Source organism: Nansenia antarctica (genome assembly GCF_963989245.1).
Source record: "Nansenia antarctica genome assembly, chromosome: 3".
In the NCBI taxonomy this organism is placed as follows: Eukaryota; Metazoa; Chordata; class Actinopteri; order Argentiniformes; family Microstomatidae; genus Nansenia; species Nansenia antarctica.
In genome coordinates this window covers 28,888,633-28,907,759 of record NC_137688.1, presented here as the reverse complement: position 1 = coordinate 28,907,759, position 19,127 = coordinate 28,888,633, and the positions used below count along the sequence as shown (strand labels likewise).

Here is a 19,127-nt window from a genome sequence, read left to right as displayed (position 1 = left end):
CCCCTAGGCTACCTCTTGTCTTCCTCACTGTTGGTTTATTTGTGTCTGTGCCAAATCAAACGAAAATGTGAGTCAATCAAAAACCCAGATAGGGGCCACTTATTCCAAGTGAGCCAAGTATTCGGCAGAGTGTTGTCCCACCTATAGCCAGTCCTGTGGGTCAAAAGTGGGCCGGTTCTGTATTAATTAAAGCACCCCAATTCTGGGCTGTGTGTGCGATATTGAATATGATATTGAATATGAATTGTTTTCTAAAATACCCAGGGATTACTGTGGTTCAGGCTTTATGGTTAATAAAATGTAAATGTCCGGGAACGCAGCCTACATCCTGATTTAGGCAACCTACATCATGATTTAGGCAACCGTTGGCCGGATCTGGGCCACTTCAGGGGCCTCATTCATAAAAAAAAAGTACTTGAACGTCATCTTTGACTTTGACGTATGGACATTTTTCTCCTCTTTTGGAAAACGTGTTTATTTTAGAATATTTATCATATAAATAAATATAAATAATACTCATTACACTGACATTTTTGATCAAATAATGGTTGTGGTAATGTATTATTAGCGACCCCCACAGATGTATGATTTAGTTTCTCTTAGAGAGAGCTCTGTCAAAAACGTGGAGTTTTGTGATCTGTACATTGTTTTTGATTGATTGATTGAAAACTTTATTAGAAGATTTGCAGAAGTAGGTACATGAAAGTACATATTACATACAAGGTCAACTAAAAGGATAAAAACCCAAGAAAGCCACTGGCTTATTTCAATTGGGGTCCTTGTGACATCAATTGGGGTCCTTGTGACATCATAATAAGTGACATATCAGTGATGTCACATGATTCTATAGTAAAACAGAGGAAAGCAGTTTCAGACAGTGTTTCAATTCAGTTGGAGATATGTAGCTAAGAGAGAGAGACGATTAATTAAAAGATGAGTTGTGTTCTAAACCAGCTGGGAGGACGCAAATTTGTCGTCGTGGCTGGACTGGTAGCAGCCGCTGCTGGTTCGTGCTACATCAAGAGAACCTGGGGCTCTGAAGAGGCCCCTGTTATCACTTAAGGGCTCTGCACACAGCGTGCGATTTCTGTTGCGCGTCAACGTTCCATTTTGAAGTTTGAATGGAAGTCTATGAGAACATCGCATTTACCCACACACGGCCCCGATTTTAATCGCACGGCGAACATTCGATTCCATTCATTTTGAATGGGCCAAAGCAGTGCGACAAAACTCGCACGCCGTGTGCTTTGTCCCATTCAAAATGAATGGAATCGAATGTTCGCCGTGCGATTAAAATCGGGGCCGTGTGTGGGTAAATGCGATGTTCTCATAGACTTCCATTCAAACTTCAAAATGGAACGTTGATGCGCAACAGAAATCGCACGCTGTGTGCAGAGCCCTTTATAAGGAGGAAGGTAGGTTACAGTTAGCCAGTGGATATACAACAACATGACATGTTTTAGTTGGTAATTAATAAAAACATAATAAACATCTCACAAAACATAAAGGAATGTAAAAACGTTGACGCTCAATATCTCTGAACTACCCTAAACGGAGAACCTTATCATTCTAAGCTCACGAAATGTCAATGTCATTATTCCTTCTAGTCCACTAGTGGACAAAGTTGGACGGTAATTTAGCTACGGCAAGCATGGCTCGAATTTTACAAATCACGTTACAGTACATAACATCAACCCACTATAATAGAGTGCATTTATTAGTTCAGGGGGCCTCATTTATTTTAAAAAAAAGTACTTGAACGTCATCTTTGACTTTCACGTAAGCACATTTTTCTAAACGGACGAAAGCATTATTTATAAAACGGGCTGAGATGGTTTAAAGTTGCGTACGTGCTTCCTTCTATAAATACTGTCGTGTTTTGTCCGTCTGATGTGCGTGGGTATAATGACTCACACGACAAGGAATTCTCCGTTTCTTGTTCTTTAGTGAACTTCTTCAATACAACATACAAGATACAACTAATTGTGTCCCAGATGGCAGGTTAATAGATGACGGGAAAACTAGGAAGCATCTGGATGAGTCTCTGCGGACCAGTGTGGAGAGTGCTGAGGAGCAGCACCTGGTGGAGATGGAGGATGTGCTGGGCAAACTGCATGCTGCTGAGATGAAGGTAAAGGAGCTGGAAGACAACGAAGCAAAGTTAGTCCAGCAGGTCCAGGACAGGGCCAGAGAGGCCCAAGAGCAGGTGGCAGCTATGGAGGCCCTGAATTCCCAGGAAACTCAAGGTAACTTAGAGCCCCAGAGCCTGAGGACCCAGCTGGAGGAGGCCCAGAGCCAGGCCCGCTCACAGGGCGTCAAGGTGGGCCTACATCCATCTTCCCATTGTCAATCACCATTTCAATCTCCAAATGTATATCCAATCCCATATGTTATAACTAACACATTTGCCAATTGATCATGGAATACATCTGGATGATACTATCTGTTATAGCTTATCCCTTTCATCAAATTCCTTACTTGAATTTATTTTTTATTCATTATTACCCTTTCCTCCATATTTATTTTGTTTACTTATTGTCATTTTGTTTTCTTCAAAATGTCCTCCATGTCCATGCATGGTGTCACCATCTGGCCTGTGCTATAGTTCAACGAGTTAAGCTCTGAGTTGGAAGGACAGCAGCAGAAGCTTCTCTCTGTGCAGCACAGCCTGACCTCTGTTCAGCAGGAAAAGAGCTCCTTGGAGCAGGAGCTGGTGAGTTATGGGGCCTACAGAAGGGTGGTGAGGAGCCAGGGGTTGGGCATGGGTGGCATGACTGTTGGGATAGGACTTAAGGTAAGCTCAGGTAAGGAAGAGCATAGCATCATCAGCATGCTAGTGAATGCTACAAAGAATGCAATGTTGTGCTACAAAGATTCATCACATGGTGGTGACACATTCTTCAAGAGGCTAGATGCCTATAGAGGTTTTGACTTATTATATCATCATGGATAAACCATAATTTCAGTCTTTAGTATAAGCATAAGTTGGATGTCTCATTATGAATTGTGAGTAATTTTGAGGTGTGTCTTGGAACAACACATTCCAGCATGCACACACATACTAATAACTTTTTTTATTTCCTCAGAAACAAAAACTGGAAGAAAGCACAGATGAGAAGATTAAATCAACACAAACTATGCAAGGTAAATGTATTTACTTGGGTTGATCTTTCATACCCTTTTTGTTTGACAGATCTTACTTGTAGATACATGAAGTAATCTGAATTCAACTCCTTCTTTCAGAGTTGCTTGAGAAGCTTGGCAAAAAGGAGGAGCAATGCACATCTCTCTCCGATGAATCAGAGGCTCTAAGGAGCCAACTTGCAGGTCAGAGCTTTGGCCAGAATTGTGGTGTTTAACGTACAGCACACACACACAGTACAAGTCACCATTTATGTGACATTGTTTTTTTGTTCTAGTTGAGTAAAGTGTGAGTAAATTCCAATGAATTGTCTTCCTTATGGGTTATTTTTCATTCCATAAAACACAGGTGTAAGTGTGAATATGCCTGGTTAAAAAGGGGACACGTGATGATAAAAAAAATCACAAAATATCACCATTATTGCTCTCCTTGGTGATAAAGTTGTGTTTATGTCCATTGTGTGGGAAAGTTGTCTTTACTGACATGTCCATTGTGTGGGAAATATGCGTATGTTGTAACAAAACGGCGTGTGTTCTTGTTCAGGCACTGACTAGTAGATTTAATTGTGTTTCTCACATTCAGGCCTGGAGAGGAAGCTAAAGGCTGGGGATGAGAAACTTGATCAGATCACAAAGGACAAGGCCCAACTCAAAAGTGACATCTCAGACATGATGAAGTCAACAGGTGATCGCTCAGAACAGCTCACCAAAATGAATGAAGACCTCACTCAAAAAGAAAGGTACATGCCTTTAACAGCCCAAAAATGTTCTGATGAAGTCTCTCGTACATTGCATTTTCAGCAGAGGTGTGTCCTCAAACATGCCAATCCAAATGTTATTTGCTCTGTTGTAGAACAATGAAACGTTAATTTTTATCTTACAAATGTTGATACCTGACTTGCCTTTAGTGTTATTTAAGAAATTACAGTTGTATAATCTTGGGTGATGTTGAAGTGTCTTTACATTGCTTGCTGAACAGAATACAAAATATTCACAAATTACTCATCTTGTACTTGTACTGTAGTTTTAATGCTCATCTCAAATAGTAAGATGTTGCTCATAAAGCATGTGATAGTTGCTATATTAAAGTAGGTCTCACCATATTTGGTGTTTGGCATATCTTGGTTTATCAGGTCTTACTGAGGTTAATTTTGTCTCCATATGTGACATGGTCTGGTGAAAAAGTCCCCAAGTAGGGCAAGGTAATTTTTCAGTTCAGAGATTATGAAAGTGCAGATTGTAAGCTTTCAAAGGATGTGTCATACATTGAAAAATAGTTGAAGAAGATTTGCTTATTTGAATGTTGGTATCATCTCGTTGAGCTACCTAGCAGCTAAAAAGAAAACATCGCTATACTGACATGTAACTGCATGTTTAGCACATCAGAACACGCTGATAGAACATCAACATAACTACACATAATTAGATGATCACACAGTCCTTGCTTTTGAACATGAACATTTTAAAACATGTTTGCGTTGGCCCGCGTGGGCCCGCCTTGCCTACGGAGAGGCTTGACACATCTCCAAAAATTTAAGAACGCGTCAGTTTCTACGCAACCACAAGCTCTGTGATTGGTCCGCTTGGTAGCACATGATTCCGACTCTCTCGTCGGCCAAAATGCGGAAGCCATGACAGAAATGTCATTTACTTTTTCTGTAATTACTCATTAATAAAGATTTGAAAAATTATGACAACCATCGTATTATCTTAGTTTAGTGTCATTTCAATGCATCATAGAACTTTTATTTACAACAAGCATAACAACAAAAAGATCGCTATTATGCCGCTTTGAGCTTTGAGCTCCGTTGAGTTCCTAACCGGAAGAGGCACAGCACAGGGGCATAGAAAACACACTGCCACCTAGCGATGTGACGGTGTAATTGCAGCGCGGCCTACGCAGAAGTGTAAAGTGTGAGACCCCTTACGTAGATTACGTAAGCTACGCACGTAAATTCGACGCAGAACTTTAAATCGCCTTTACTTTAATTTAAAGTGAAAACCGCAAATCAGAACATTTAGCAGATAGGAGGTTTTGCGTTTCGGCCATCGATATGATCCATATATGGCGCCGCACATGGCAGCTATGGTTTTACAGTTTGTTGTGTTCTGTCTGCACTGCTGTCTGTCCTGTGTTGTTTTGTTTGCATTGCATTTAGAAATGCTCTTACTGTAACGCCAAATCAAATTCCTATATGTGTATGCTTAATGTGTATGCATAAATGGCAATAAACGTTATCTCATCTCATCTCATCTCATCTCATCATCAATATTCAGTCTATCATTCTTTAAAACTGTCCCATAGAATGAGCCTCTAGTTTGTAGTAGTAGTTTAGTTATCCCCCTCTCCCCCTCCTTTTCCTAGGCAGTTAGAGGAGTTACAGACCCAACTGGCAGAGGAGAAGGAACGGATGGCACGTTCTGAAGAGCAACAACAGCAGGAACTGGGCCGGAAGGACCAGGAGCTGAAGGAGATCACAGACAAACATCAGGGTCAGCTAAACAGCCTGCAGAAGAAAATTGTTGACCTGGTGAGTGATGATCTGGATAAAACATTGAAAGTCAGGGACAATAAGAGGTTGGTGAAGACTACCGAAATGGCTTTGAATGTTATTAGAAATGCCTTTTCTTGAGTGCTGCCACATATTAACCTATAACACATAAATTATAGGGACTTGACCAGACCTTTTCCTGATCATTCTCTCCCTCCCTGTCCCTTTCCTAACAATTGGTGATGTAATTAGTTAAAATGTCTCTCTTCTTATGCATTGTATAGGAAAAGCATGTGCAGCAGTGTGAGACCCAGGCCAAGGAGCTTGAGGCCTCTCAGGAGAAGGCCCTGTCTGAGGCCTCAGAGCGCCATGCACAGGAGCTTCAGGGTCAGGCTAACAAGGCGAGGCAGGAACTGAGCATCTCCAGGGAGAAAACCCAGGAGCTGGAGAGGCTGGTATCTGACTTGCAATCTTGGGCCCGGGTAAGCACCAACTTATCATAGCATCATATTGTTTGTCTCCAGTGTATTAGAATCACAGATTCTGTGGAGGTGCTGCCTTTTCGTACCAAATATCTACCAATGGTCCTAATATTCATCTTCATTTCAGCATTTTCTGGCCCTCACCCCCAGCCAGGCCCTCACCCCCAGCCAGGCCCTCACCCCCAGCCAGGCCCTCACCTCCAGCCAGGCCCTCACCCCCAGCCAGGCCCTCAACTCCAGCCAGTGCACGGCCAGCATTGACGCCGTGCCCAACCCAGTCATCAACCCCAACCAGCCTGCAGCTCTGCCATTCTGCATCCCCAAGGCCCAGACCTGTGCTGCCCCCCACCTCATGAACGGCACGCTGCTCAATGACAAGTTCACTAACGTCTACATCAAGAACTTTGGAGAAGACATGGACAACCGCAGGCTGGCGAAGAGGTTCGAGAAATATGGCCCGACCCTGAGAGTCCAGGTCATGACTGATAAGAGCGGGAAGTCCAAAGGTTTCGGCTTTGTCGACTTCCAAAGGCACGAGGACGCCCAGAAGGCCGTTGATGACATGAATGGTAAAACAGTCAATGGGAGGCAGGTCTATGTGAAGAGAGGAGAGCGCCAGACTGAGGTGAAGCGCCAGTTTGACAGCGAGAAGCTGGACCGTACGACCACATACAAGGTTTGTGAATTCATTAATACTAACATAGAAGTTGATGTACTTTGTAATTATTGTCTATGTATTTGAGGGGTTGAAAAATCATCTCACTAAACAGGGTCTCTCTCTACCAGGGTGTAAATCTGTATGTGAAGAACCTGGACGATAGCATGGATGACGAGGCCCTGCGCAAGGTGTTCGCCCCCTTCGGAACAATCACCAGTGCAAAGGTGGCGACGGAGGGTGGACGCAGCCAGGGCTATGGTTTTGTGTGCTTCTCCTCCCCTGAGGCGGCCACCAAGGCCATGGCTGGCATGAATGGCCGCATCGTGGCCACCAAGCCGCTGTTAGTGGCTCTGGACAATGGCAGGGAGAGAGCAAGGCCCTCACCACCAGCCAGCGCAGGGCGAGCCAGGCCCTCACCACCAGCCAGTGCATACAGAGGACGGCCAGCGCCCACGCCACGCCATTCTGGAGCTCAGAGACCATAATAGCTCAGATGTGCCAGAGTTAACCTGTAGCGGGGCGTCCGGTGTCCGGTGTCATTTTACGCACACATTTTCAGGTCGGTTCAAGGCGGTTGCATATTTAAAAAAATAAATAACATTTTAAGTCATTTTTTCTGAGTTGGGTTGTCCCACTCACATTTCATTTTATTGGACAGATAGTAAAGACAGACAGGAAAGTAAGGAGAGAGGACATGTCAGCAGGGCATGGGCCAGACTCGAACCCATGCCAACATGGGCACATGTGTGCACTGTAGACAGCGGTGCCAGACCACTGGACCACCACAGGCCACGGTTGCATATTTTCTGACTTATATATCTTTTTCACTACTTTTGTTTTCCCCTTTGCTTCTGGGTTTGGATATCGTGTCTGGACATGTGTGTGTGTGCGTGTGTCTGTGTGTGCATGTGCGCGTGTGTCTGTGTGTGTCTATGTGTGTGTGTGTGTGTGTGTGCGCTTTCATGTATGTATGTACTTTTTTTTACTGTCTAGCCTGGGGAGCTGTGACCAAGGTCTCTTTTACAAGGGAGCCATGCAAACAGAAGAGTAGATCATGGAGAGAGACACGGACAGTACAAACACGCAGACAATGAAGACAGTAACAGCCATGTCACAGTCAGAAACAGACAAAACACAGACAGCAAGACAAGACACAGAGTGAAAAGAGGACAGATGGAGAGAGAACAGAAGTGGGTTGATAGTACAGGCATTATACAATATGACCTCAGACAAATTGCAACAGAAACTCTTTCAACTGTCCTAGTCTCATGGATATGTCCTTCATAACATATCAAAAGTCTTAAGAAATCCAAGTGGTGGAAAGTATTGAAAAATACTGAAACTGGTGATGCCACAATTTCCCCTTGACGCCCATGTTAAATAATGTTTTTATGCATGTCTTCTTGTCTTGTCAAAGTGTTCAATACTGTCCACAATCACCCAGAAACTGTTTTACATGAGACATGGAGTTGGATGCAGTACTATATGTGTGTAAAAGGAAATTCTTAACCCATAGATGCATACAGGTAAGTGGGTCAAGAGGAACCAGTGGGTTCGTTGTCTTGCAATATATTCGTAATGAAAGGTTTTTTATCATTTCATATTCCAGGTATTCCTAAAAATATATATATCAGACCATCTAACCATAACCCATTATTATTATTTTTTTTACCTTTTACACTTTTTAAGTATTTTTTGTATTACTAGCCCAAGCTTCCATAAGAGGGTCAAAGATACCTGCATGCATCTGATCTGGATGAAGTTGCTGTCCTCTATGCACAGTTGATGGAGGGATCAGTGTCTGCAGAGAAGGCTTGCAATGCTGATGTGATACTCAGAATAAAGGAACAACTCAAAAGCAAAAGTGAATACTTAAAATCCTGTAGCAGGACAGCTGCCCTCTGGTTGCAGTACATGGATATGGTGGACATATCAGAAATGCTTCCTTTCATGGCAGCATCATTTTTTGGCATTTAGCAGACACCTTATTCCAAAGCGACTTACAATCAATACATTTGACTAAGCAAGTGAATCATCAATCCGCCAGTGACCAGTCGTAGCAGGAAGAATAATCCAGCTCAGGCCCGGGGCCATTGATAGAAGGAAAAACCTACTTCTAAACCTATAGGTCAGGGGTCACCATCTACATTTGTCCAAGGGCCAGAATTTTTCGGAGCATACACTGTGGGGGCCGGACTTATATTTATTTAATTTAGGCATAATTAGCATATTATTGTTTAATATTTTCACTTTCTTTCAAAATGTATGTTATTAATGGCTTATTATCAGTGTTAACAGACTCCTGACACCTATACTGCAGCCAGCCACCAGGGGGCGATCAAGATATTTTGGCTTCACTTTGTTATTACACATTGTAATCATTTTCAGTTATCAATCATGCAAAATGTCACTCTCAAACAACCTGAAGCGTAAAATTCACGTGGAAAACCGCAGCTTTAATGAGGAATGGACTGACAAGTACGCATTTATCTGGCCAACATTTAGTAAAGCAAAACCTGTATGCCTCATCTGCACTGAAACGGTAGCTGTTGAAAAACGATACAATCTTCTTCGTTACAATTATACAAGGCATGCAGCTTTCAGAGAATCATACCCTGAGAAGTCATACCCTGAGACTGCTCCTCCTGAGACATCTACTGCACCCCAGAACTGCGTCTCCTGAAGACACCCGCTTTTCCCCCCTACTGTGTCCCCTAAAAACTTCTATTGACCCCGTTGTACTGTTTCTCTGTTTCTCCAGTGTCTATATATAAATAAAAAACAACAACCTATAGACCATGGTGGGATTCATTATCAATGGATTCAGCCAGGACACAAAGTGGAGTGCAGATTTGATTTAATCACATTCAATTTGTGGAAGTGTGCTGGAGACTTGCTTTCCATTTCATTTTTTTTTTTTTTACGTTTTTATATACCGTACATTCTGTATTCCAAATATATTTAAAACATTTCAGAATCAGATACAAAAGTAGATCTAGATAAGACAATTCCATTGGTCTTTAACCACACAACATGTTAAACAGTGCATACAAAAACTAGTAAAAAAAATACTTTCAAATTTAGATTTCATCATTACAAAAAATAGGTATAAGGCTATAAACAAATATAAATTAACACCTAACTGCTCTAAATCCACACTACAACACAGGTGGGATTGAAACAGGTCCACAGTGCAGCTCCAGTGGAATTCCAACTTTCATGTTTTTGAAAACCTGACATCACACGCCGTACTCTGCTTCAGTACACTTTAGACCTATAAGTGAAATAAAAAATCACATGAAATAGGTACACAGGACACAGATCAAGTGAACTATTCCTTTCAACATTGTTTCACACTGGCATTACTACTGAATAAATACTGTGCTTAAGTAAATGCATCTGTGAATTGTATTGCAGTTATTGTCAGGGAATATCTAGGGGACCTAGATCACAATTAGTGCTGTCCCAAACGACTATTTTTCTACCGATTAATCTAGCGATTATTTTATCGATTATTCGATTAGTCTAACGACTAATTTATCGATAAGTCTAACGACTAATTTATCGATAAGTCTAACGATAATTTTTGTACTGTAAAAAAAAAAAAAAAAAAAAAAAAACTTTTTTGTCTCCACCTCACTGCTATGTTTAGCCAACTTGAATGCCAACATGGCCATTTAGAAGTCTGTCCATCACCACAACACATAGCTAGCTAACGTTACTCTCGCTGCTATGTTATGATTAGCTAAATTGATGCTAACGTAGCATGCGAGCTACGAGCTAGATAACGTACAGTAGGTGCTCGCACCACAATGACAATAGGCTACCGTAGCTAGCCAGCTACATAGCTAACGTTACTAACACCAGAAGACAAGACATACGAACTGTGGTGAGCTACATTGCTTGTGTAACATTAGCTAGTAGCTATCCATTTTCACTCATACACTTAATTGTCTCGCCTGGTAAAATAAAGGTAAAAAAAAAAAAAAAAAAAGTCTTTTTTTTACTTTGCGACTAACCGACGCATATTACGCTAACCGACGTATTGACGTAGTCGGTGACGTCGACGACGTCGAATAATCGTAACAGCCCTAATCACAATTGAATCAAACATTAGCTAGTCATTTCAGTCAAAAGAGCTCCCAATAGTTACCTGGAGAATGCCGATATTGACACCAGGCCCAGCAGAAGCTCTAGGCTATAGAAGCACAGCAGCACAGCATTGAGAATAAACTCTAGACGCAGTACAAAGGTCTGCAGCAGAAGATAGTACACAGCCAACACTGTACATGGCACCAGGACCAAGACCGACACTGACATGGACAGAGTGCGCTCACACAGATTCCCCTTCCACCCTGAGCATGTGGGGGGGGGAAAGAAAACATCACAATGTTGGCTAAAGAGTAGCAGATATGATTAAACAAAAGACAATGTCATACCGGTGCCATATTCCAATTGAGGCAATAACATGATATCTTAATATTATATAATATATATATAATATTATAGATATTGAATGTGCAACAATACTATGTGCAATATGACAACCCCTGTGTACATAAGGTCAGATATAGGAAAAGTTAGGATATTTATAGCATAGCATAGAGTACAGCACAGTGTTTTATTGTAGTAGTATAGTATAGTAGATAGTGTACATAGCCTTTATTTATGTAAACCAGCTCTTTTCCCTTTTTTATTTTACCCTTGGCCCTCTTGTTTTTTAGTCTTTTTCCAAGCACCAGGGGAGCCCCCCCTCCTAAATTTCGTTGTATGGTACCTGTACTGTATTAATGACAATAAAGACCATTCATTCATTCATTCATAAAGGCACAATTACAAAATACACTAACCGTAAAATATTCTGAGGGTTTCAAGGCCAAGGTAAAGAAGTAGCAGCACAATGTCCAGTGTCAGATTGGCTGGGGGGTATGGGAGCAACAACCCTGTAGAGAGATGTCAGATTGGCTGGGGGGTATGGGAGTAACAACCCTGTAGAAAGATATTCATCCTTATCCTGCACAATGCATTTCAAAAGGTGTGCAAGATAGGGACATACAGTTGAAATCTGAAGTTTACATACACCTTAGGCAAATACATTTAAACTCAGTTTTTCACAATTCCTGACATTTAATCCTAGTAAACATTCCCTTAGTTAGTTCAGTTAGGATCACTACTTTATTTTAAGAATGTGAAATGTCAGAATAATAGTACAGAGAATGATTTATTTCAGCTTTTATTTCCGTCATCATATTCCCAGTGGGTCAGAAGTTTACATACACTTAGTTAGTATGTTGTAGTAGGCCTATTGCCTTTAAATTGTTTAACTTGGGCAAATGTTTTTGGGTAGCCTTCCACAAGCTTCCCACGATAAGTTGGTGAACTTTTGGCCCATTCCTCCTGACAGAACTGGTGTAACTGAGTCAGGTTTGTAGGCCTCTTTGCTTGCACACACTTTTTCAGTTCTGGTCACAAATGTTCTATTGGATTGAGGTCAGGGCTTTGTGATAGCCACTCCAATACCTTGATTTGTCCTTATGCCATTTTTCCACAACTTTGGAAGAATGCCATCTATGTTATGAAGTGCACCAGTCCCTCCTGCAGCAAAGCATCCCCACAACATGGATAAGTGTATGTAAACGTCCGAATTCAACAGTATCTACAATTAAACAATAATTTATAGTTTATTTCTGACAGTGGGGAATGCAAGAGATATAATCTATCACTGAATATGAAGTTAAGTTAAACACACAGATCCATGTTGAATGTGGTCTCATTGCAGAGACTACAGACCTTTGTAGACAAACATGAGAATCTCAGCAATGAAGAAGGCAGCAAAATACCAGCTGTTGAGGTAAAAAAGGACCTGCAATGGTGTAGACGATAACTGAGAGGTACGGTTAAGGCCACATCACAACACTTTAAAACGTTTGAGGAAGCCAGCACACTGGCAAACATTGATAACAATTTTGAAATGATCAAACATGGGTAGGAAGGATACAATTGGAAGTCTCCCTGCAAGAATGAAATGTGAAACAAATAAGAAAGTTCAAGTTATTGGTAACGTTAAGCTGGTTACAACTGACATCTGAATCATTTCACAGCTAGTTAAACACAGACTAACATACACTAAGTCATCTTGGCTCAAAAGCCAACTTGCTTCAATGCAGTAGCTGCATTAATTTAGCAGTTAGCTAGCCGAATCTAACTGTAGTGTCGTTAATGGCGGTACTAGGAGTGTAGGTGTCGAATTCGAATTTATAAAGCCCATGTTAAGACTACCACACTGATATACTTGTGGGATGTGATTAATAGCCATTCGTTTATACATTTACTCAAATTAGCTAGCTAGCTTTGACTCACCAGACCCCGCCATCTTTGTTTACCATGGAGACAGACGCCAAGCAGGGTTGCCAGATGGGATTATCAAATTCCAGTCTAACCACAGTCTAAAAACCACTACCAAAAACCAGCCCCAAACCCAACGATGTTTGTAAAAAATAAAATTTGAAAACTGCACATGTAGCTACTAGGGTGTGTGTTTTTAACTTAACGCATTTTGCAACTTTCAGGCAAAAATTTCGCCCAAATTTCCGGCCCAGTGTTATCAAAAGTAGCCCTTTCGGCGGGAACCCGCCTCATCTGGCAACCCTGACGCCAAGTCAGATAGGGAAATGACGACAGCCCAATCAATCAATGGTGCGCTTGTTCTTTAACCTGACACGCCCCGAGTGCGGAGCGCGCTCGATTATTTCCATCGGACATACTTGATAGCATATTATTTAAATGTAATCCGTTTTAAATTGAGGCTATAACTAGGGTGTTAGGTCACGTGACATAATGTGGACGCTAGGAATAACTCTACAAAAATAACATGAACTACAAATATCAAATGCACTTTTGTGCCAATTATATGACATCATATTGTTACATTTCAACATGAAAATACCTCTATGTGTTTTTTTAAAGTGTTGTATTATTTCCGTTTTAATAATCCTGCCCAACCGCCCAAATTATGAGATCATGTTTCCAGCGACAGACCCGTAGAACGCTCGGTTCCGTGAGATTTCACTTTTTAGTGCTCGCCGCAAAACCTGGTGTGGTCAGATATCTTTCTTTCGCAAACTGCAGTAATAAAAACTGGACTGGAGTCAAGTGAGTTTTCCTTGACAAGACTCATCCCGACCTCCACAAGTTTGTTGTGAAAGCAGACGAATATTGACTGAAATACAAGGTAAGAACCATTTCACTTCGATGTTATGAAAGGATTTTTTTTTTTTACAGATATGTATTCACAACATAGCTAGTTAGAAACTGCAAGTTCTAAGATACATTTTGAAATACAGGTTGTTGGTGGTTGATCCAGATCCGTTATACGATCCGGGTTTTCTTTTATGTTGATAATAATAATAATAACTTTAATTTATATTGCGCCTTTCAAAAACCCAAGGACGCTTTATAAGGGCATGAGATGGACAGACAAAACAGAAAACAAACAAAGCAAAAACTAAAACAATGACTAGGGGCCAAATGCCTTGGAGAACAGATGAGTTTTGAGGGCTAGTTTGAAGGAGTGGGAGGGGAGGGAGTTCCAGAGAGTAGGTGCAGCCACGCTGAAGGCTCTGTCCCCAAAGGTCCGTAGGTTGGTGCGGGGGGTGGATAGCAGGCCCATGTCTGTGGACCGCAGGTTCCGGGAACCTGCGTGAAGCGATTTGTAGGTGAGGAGGAGGATTTTGAATGTGATGCGGGACGTAACTGGACCCTCTAAATCAAAAATCAAAAATCAGATTAAAAGACCCGAACTACCCACTGTACATACTTTGTGTTTTGTCCCCCGCCCCCACCTGTGGTGTATGTCCCCACCTGTCCTACCCGCTGTACATACCTGATGTTTTGTTGTATTGTATATCTAGTATTGTTCTTCCCATGATGGATGTATTTTTTATCTTGTAGATAGTAATAGTTATTTGTCTGTATTATCTTGTAGATAGTACTAGTTTTTTTTTCCTGTCTGTCTTACATGTAACGATGAATTGAAAATCAAGGACCCCAATTGAAATAAGCCAGTGGCTTTCTTGGGTTTTTATCCTTTTAGATGACCTTGTATGTAATATGTACTTTCATGTACCTACTTCTGCAAATCTTCTAATAAAGTTTTCAATCAATCAAAAACATGACCGGGAGCCAGTGGAGGTGAATGAGGGTGGGGGTGATGTGCTGCCAGGGCTTGGTGTGGGTGAGGACCCTGGCAGCTGAGTTCTGCACACTGGAGCCTGTAGTGTCCAGGGCTTTGTTGGGAACCCCGAACAGGACTCCATTACAATAGTCCAGACGGGAGGTGACGAAGGCATGAATGAGGGTTTCGGCAACGGAGTCAGTGAGGGAGGGTCGTACATCTGTGTGTGTGTGTGTGTGGATATGAGTGGGTATGTGTGTGAGTGTGTGTGTGAGTGTGAGTGTGTGTGTGTGTGTGTGTGTGTGTGTGTGTGTGGATGTGAGTGGGTATGTGTATGAATGAATGAATGAATGAATGGACTTTATTGTCATTGCTACAGTACAGGTACCAAACAACGAAATTTAGGAGGGGTGGCTCCCCTGGTGTTAGGAAAGGGAGAAAAAAAATCACAAGAAGGGAAGGAGCTGGTTTACATAAATAAAGGCTATGTACACAATCCACTGTACTATACTGTACAGATAGACGACTAGGGTTGTCATATTGCACAATAGTATTGTTTCACGTTATTTAAAGTGTCACAGTTTGCAGGCTTGAAATGTACATGTTTGTGCCTCAGCACTACACCTGATTTTTTCACACACACACACACACACACACACACACACGTATGTGAGTGGGTATGTGTGTGTGAGTGTGAGTGTGTGTGTGTGTGAGTGTGTATGTGTGTGTGCATATGTGTAGATGTGCTACAGTTATAATTGATTTACATCTTGATGATATATTCATCATGTCTCAAAATCATATTGTATCTTATCTTACTTACCATCTTATCTTATCTTAGTACTACCTCTACTATACTACTTTTCCAAAATATATCAATAATAATTCAACACATAAGTTCAGTCCATTCAAAGTGGAGGAGGGGTCAAGCTGTCAATCAGAGGGTGAGGGACCCAAGTCTCAGACACAGGAAGTACATCTCCTCAGCCAAATCTGGAACCCCGGAAACGACTTCCTGTTTCTGCCTTTTCCTTGGAGGCTCCACCTCCACCTCCTCTTCCTCCTCCATAAGTCTGGCCTTCCTCTTCTTCAGCAATGCTACTGAACGAATGATGGCCTCTCTATCTCTCTGGTGGTCACTCAAAGCCCTGGACATCAGTCCCTTGTAGATGTGGACCAGACGACCCTTATCCTGCTCAGACAGGTTGTGGTCATGCATGATCTGGTAGCAGTGGTGCTGGAGCACGGTCATGTTGTGTCTTTTTCCTGTAAGTCTGTATTCTTGTTTATGGTTAAGTTATATATTATACATTTACCCTGCTTATACTTTATACATTATATACACACTGAATATTTAGGGATTTTAACAACCAGTCCTATTAAGAATCCTGTTATATTATTATTATTATTATTATTATTATATTCACATGTGAGAATGTGAATTAGCCTACTGGTCTCAGTTCATTCTTCATCTTTGTCATTAAATTCTTGACATTGAGGAGCGTATTTCTTACGCTACGGACAGAGAGCAGCAGGTGACGGCGGACCAGGCAACCGAAAGGGGTGGAGAGGGGACGTGCTGCTGCGCGGGGACTGCCGGGCTGACTATCATCATCATCATTATTATTATTATTTGAACTGTTTAATACCAGCACAACTGGTGGGGTTGTGCTGAGGCTGTACCTACGTTTGGGGCAAGACTATAATAAACGGCCAGTGACCCAAACCCCTACTACTCCACGTGTACCGACTCCCTCTGTGTCCAGGACCTCCATAGTAGCCTATACACCACACTATATAACAGGGATGCAAACACAACTATGGTGGAAAAAAGAGAGAACTACCCGAAGTCGTTGCGGGAGGGGTGGTTCGGCGGAGGCTAGTGTTATAAAAAGCGGTTATGACTAAATCAATCGTTTGCTCTGAAGAAGCTCCTCTCACAAAACCATTAGCCAAGATGGCCAAGCCAAGCCAAGATGGCCGCGCGCTTAGTCGCCGCAGCTCGGGGGGCTACCACACTGGTGTTTCATTGTGTTTTTAAGAACATTTGTATGTTCACTTTTTTTTTAGTACTTATAGGGAACAGTTATGTATATAGTACCTACAGCAGGCTGGACTTATTAGAAGTCGGCACGCAAAACGACAAGATAGTAACGGCGGATTTCCTGGAGCAATACAGAATTGACAAGGACATCGCCAGGCTACCGGGAGAGCACTGGTTCACAGTCCCCTCCCTGAGGCGGAAACGCCGGCGGCGAGACCGTAAGAAACGGCGAGGCCGCCGGGGAGGCCTGCTAGCAAGGCTGAGGAGAAGCCCAAACAAACCAGCTTTGCCAAGCATTTTCCTCTCTAACGTCAGATCCCTGACGAACAAGATGGATGAACTGAGACTACAGGTGGCCAAAAACAACATCGTAAGGGATAGCTGTGTGATTATTCTGACCGAAACCTGGCTAAATGACAACATTGTGGACGCTACTGTTAGCTTGGAGGGGCGCACGCTACATCGCGCTGACCGAACGGAGCTTAGCGGGAAGTCAAGAGGAGGTGGGATCATAATATCTACGAAGGATAGCTGGTGCTTAAACACGAAAACTGTAAGTAGCCACTGCTCCCCAGACCTGGAATACTTGACTGTTAAATGCCGACCCACATACCTCCCTAGGGAGTTTAACGCGGTGCTAATTACATGTGTGTATATAGCGCCTAGCGCAGACAGCAAAGTAGCATTGGCGCGACTATATGAAGTCATTAGTAGCCAACAAAGCACTGATCCACAGGCTATTCACATCATAGCGGGGGACTTTAATCATGTCGACCTGAAGGCAGTACTACCCAAGTTCTATCAGCATGTAAAATGTGCAACGAGAGGAGAAAAAACACTGGATAAGGTATACACCAACATCAAACGTGCTTACAAGGCTAGTCCGCTAGCTCATCTAGGCATGTCTGACCATGTGTCAATCCTCCTGATTCCTGCATACACTACAATGGGGAAAAGTGCTCCCATCACCACTAAGACTGTCAGAACCTGGCCAGAAGGGTCCGCTCCACTGCAGATCTGCCTAAATGACACCCTATGGCAGGAATATGAGCATGAGGACCTGGAACAGTACACGTCGTCGGTTCTGAACCACATAGTGAACTGCACCAACTCAGTCACCGTGGACAAACGGGTCCGGGTCTACCCCAACACGAAGCCATGGATGACTGGGAAGGTCCAAAAACTGATCAATGAGAGGGACAACGCCTTCTTCGCAGGGAAGCGCACACCGCTGTACAGCTCCACCAGGGCCAACCTAAAGCGCGGCATCAAAGCGGCCAAGGCAGAGCACAGAGAGAAGATTGAGGAATGCCTCCTGAGCAACGACTCCAGGCGGATGTGGCAGGGGGTTCAGCAGATGACAAACTTCAGAGCCAACAGGCTCACAGCTGCAGAGGACGACCCCCTGCTGGCGGGAAAGCTGAACACCTTCTACGCCCGGTTCGACGAGGGGCGAACGGAGGTAACCGCAACACAAACACCACTCTCTCCAGCTCTCAGCAGCCTCACCCTCACAGAGCATGAGGTGAGACGCGTACTGAAGGCGGTGGACCCCAGGAAAGCCTCGGGGCCGGATGGCGTCCTGGGACGGGTGCTGAGAGACTGCGCCGACCAGCTGGCCGGGGTTTTCACCAACATCTTTAACCAGTCCCTGTCCCAGGCCACCGTCCCACCCTGCCTGAAAACCTCAACTATCATCCCAGTCCCGAAGAAAAGCACGGTGAGCTGCCTAAACGACTACCGCCCGGTGGCACTCACACCAATCATCATGAAGTGCTTCGAGAAACTAGTCCGGGCCCACATACTCACACGCCTCCTGCCCAACCTGGATCCATACCAGTTCGCCTACAGATCCCACAGGTCCACAGAGGACGCCATAGCGACGACTCTCCACGCCACTCTATCCCACCTGGAGAGGGGAAACAGCTACGCGAGACTGCTCTTCGTGGACTTCAGCTCCGCCTTCAACACCATCCTTCCAGACAGGCTAGTGACCAAACTACTAGACCTGGGTCTACCACACTCTATATGTGCGTGGATCAAGGACTTCCTGACCGACCGCCCCCAGAGGGTGCGGGTGGGCCCCCACACCTCCACAGCCCTCAGCCTCAGCACTGGGTCCCCCCAGGGCTGCGTG

At 43.2% G+C, this 19,127-nt stretch overlaps 2 protein-coding genes across 3 annotated transcripts in view; one reads left to right on the top strand and one right to left on the bottom strand.

The window, feature by feature from the left end:
- Window positions 1-434, top strand: part of LOC308153454 (uncharacterized protein CXorf38-like) — a 2,814-nt gene extending 2,380 nt beyond the window's left edge. Inside the window, exon 5 of the mRNA XM_080526606.1 lies at window positions 1-434. This exon is cut by the window's left edge and continues 287 nt beyond it. The gene's annotated coding sequence lies outside the window, so the exon portion shown is untranslated.
- Window positions 435-9,947: 9,513 nt separating this feature from the next.
- Window positions 9,948-13,147, bottom strand: tmem216 (transmembrane protein 216; the record flags this gene model as incomplete). Of its 2 annotated transcripts, XM_080527864.1 has the most annotated exons (6): window positions 13,134-13,147; window positions 12,772-12,785; window positions 12,564-12,657; window positions 11,624-11,716; window positions 10,927-11,128; window positions 9,948-10,047 (listed from the first exon to the last, which is right to left on the bottom strand). In XM_080527864.1, the coding sequence occupies exons 1-6, from the start codon at window positions 13,144-13,146 to the stop codon at window positions 10,032-10,034; spliced, it is 432 nt and encodes a 143-aa protein (XP_080383990.1). In that variant the 5' UTR covers window position 13,147. The 2 variants fall into 2 exon arrangements, with proteins under 2 accessions (XP_080383990.1, XP_080383991.1); XM_080527865.1 differs by lacking the exon at window positions 9,948-10,047 and having other exon boundaries at window positions 10,923-11,128.
- Between the last annotated feature and the right edge of the window lie 5,980 nt (window positions 13,148-19,127).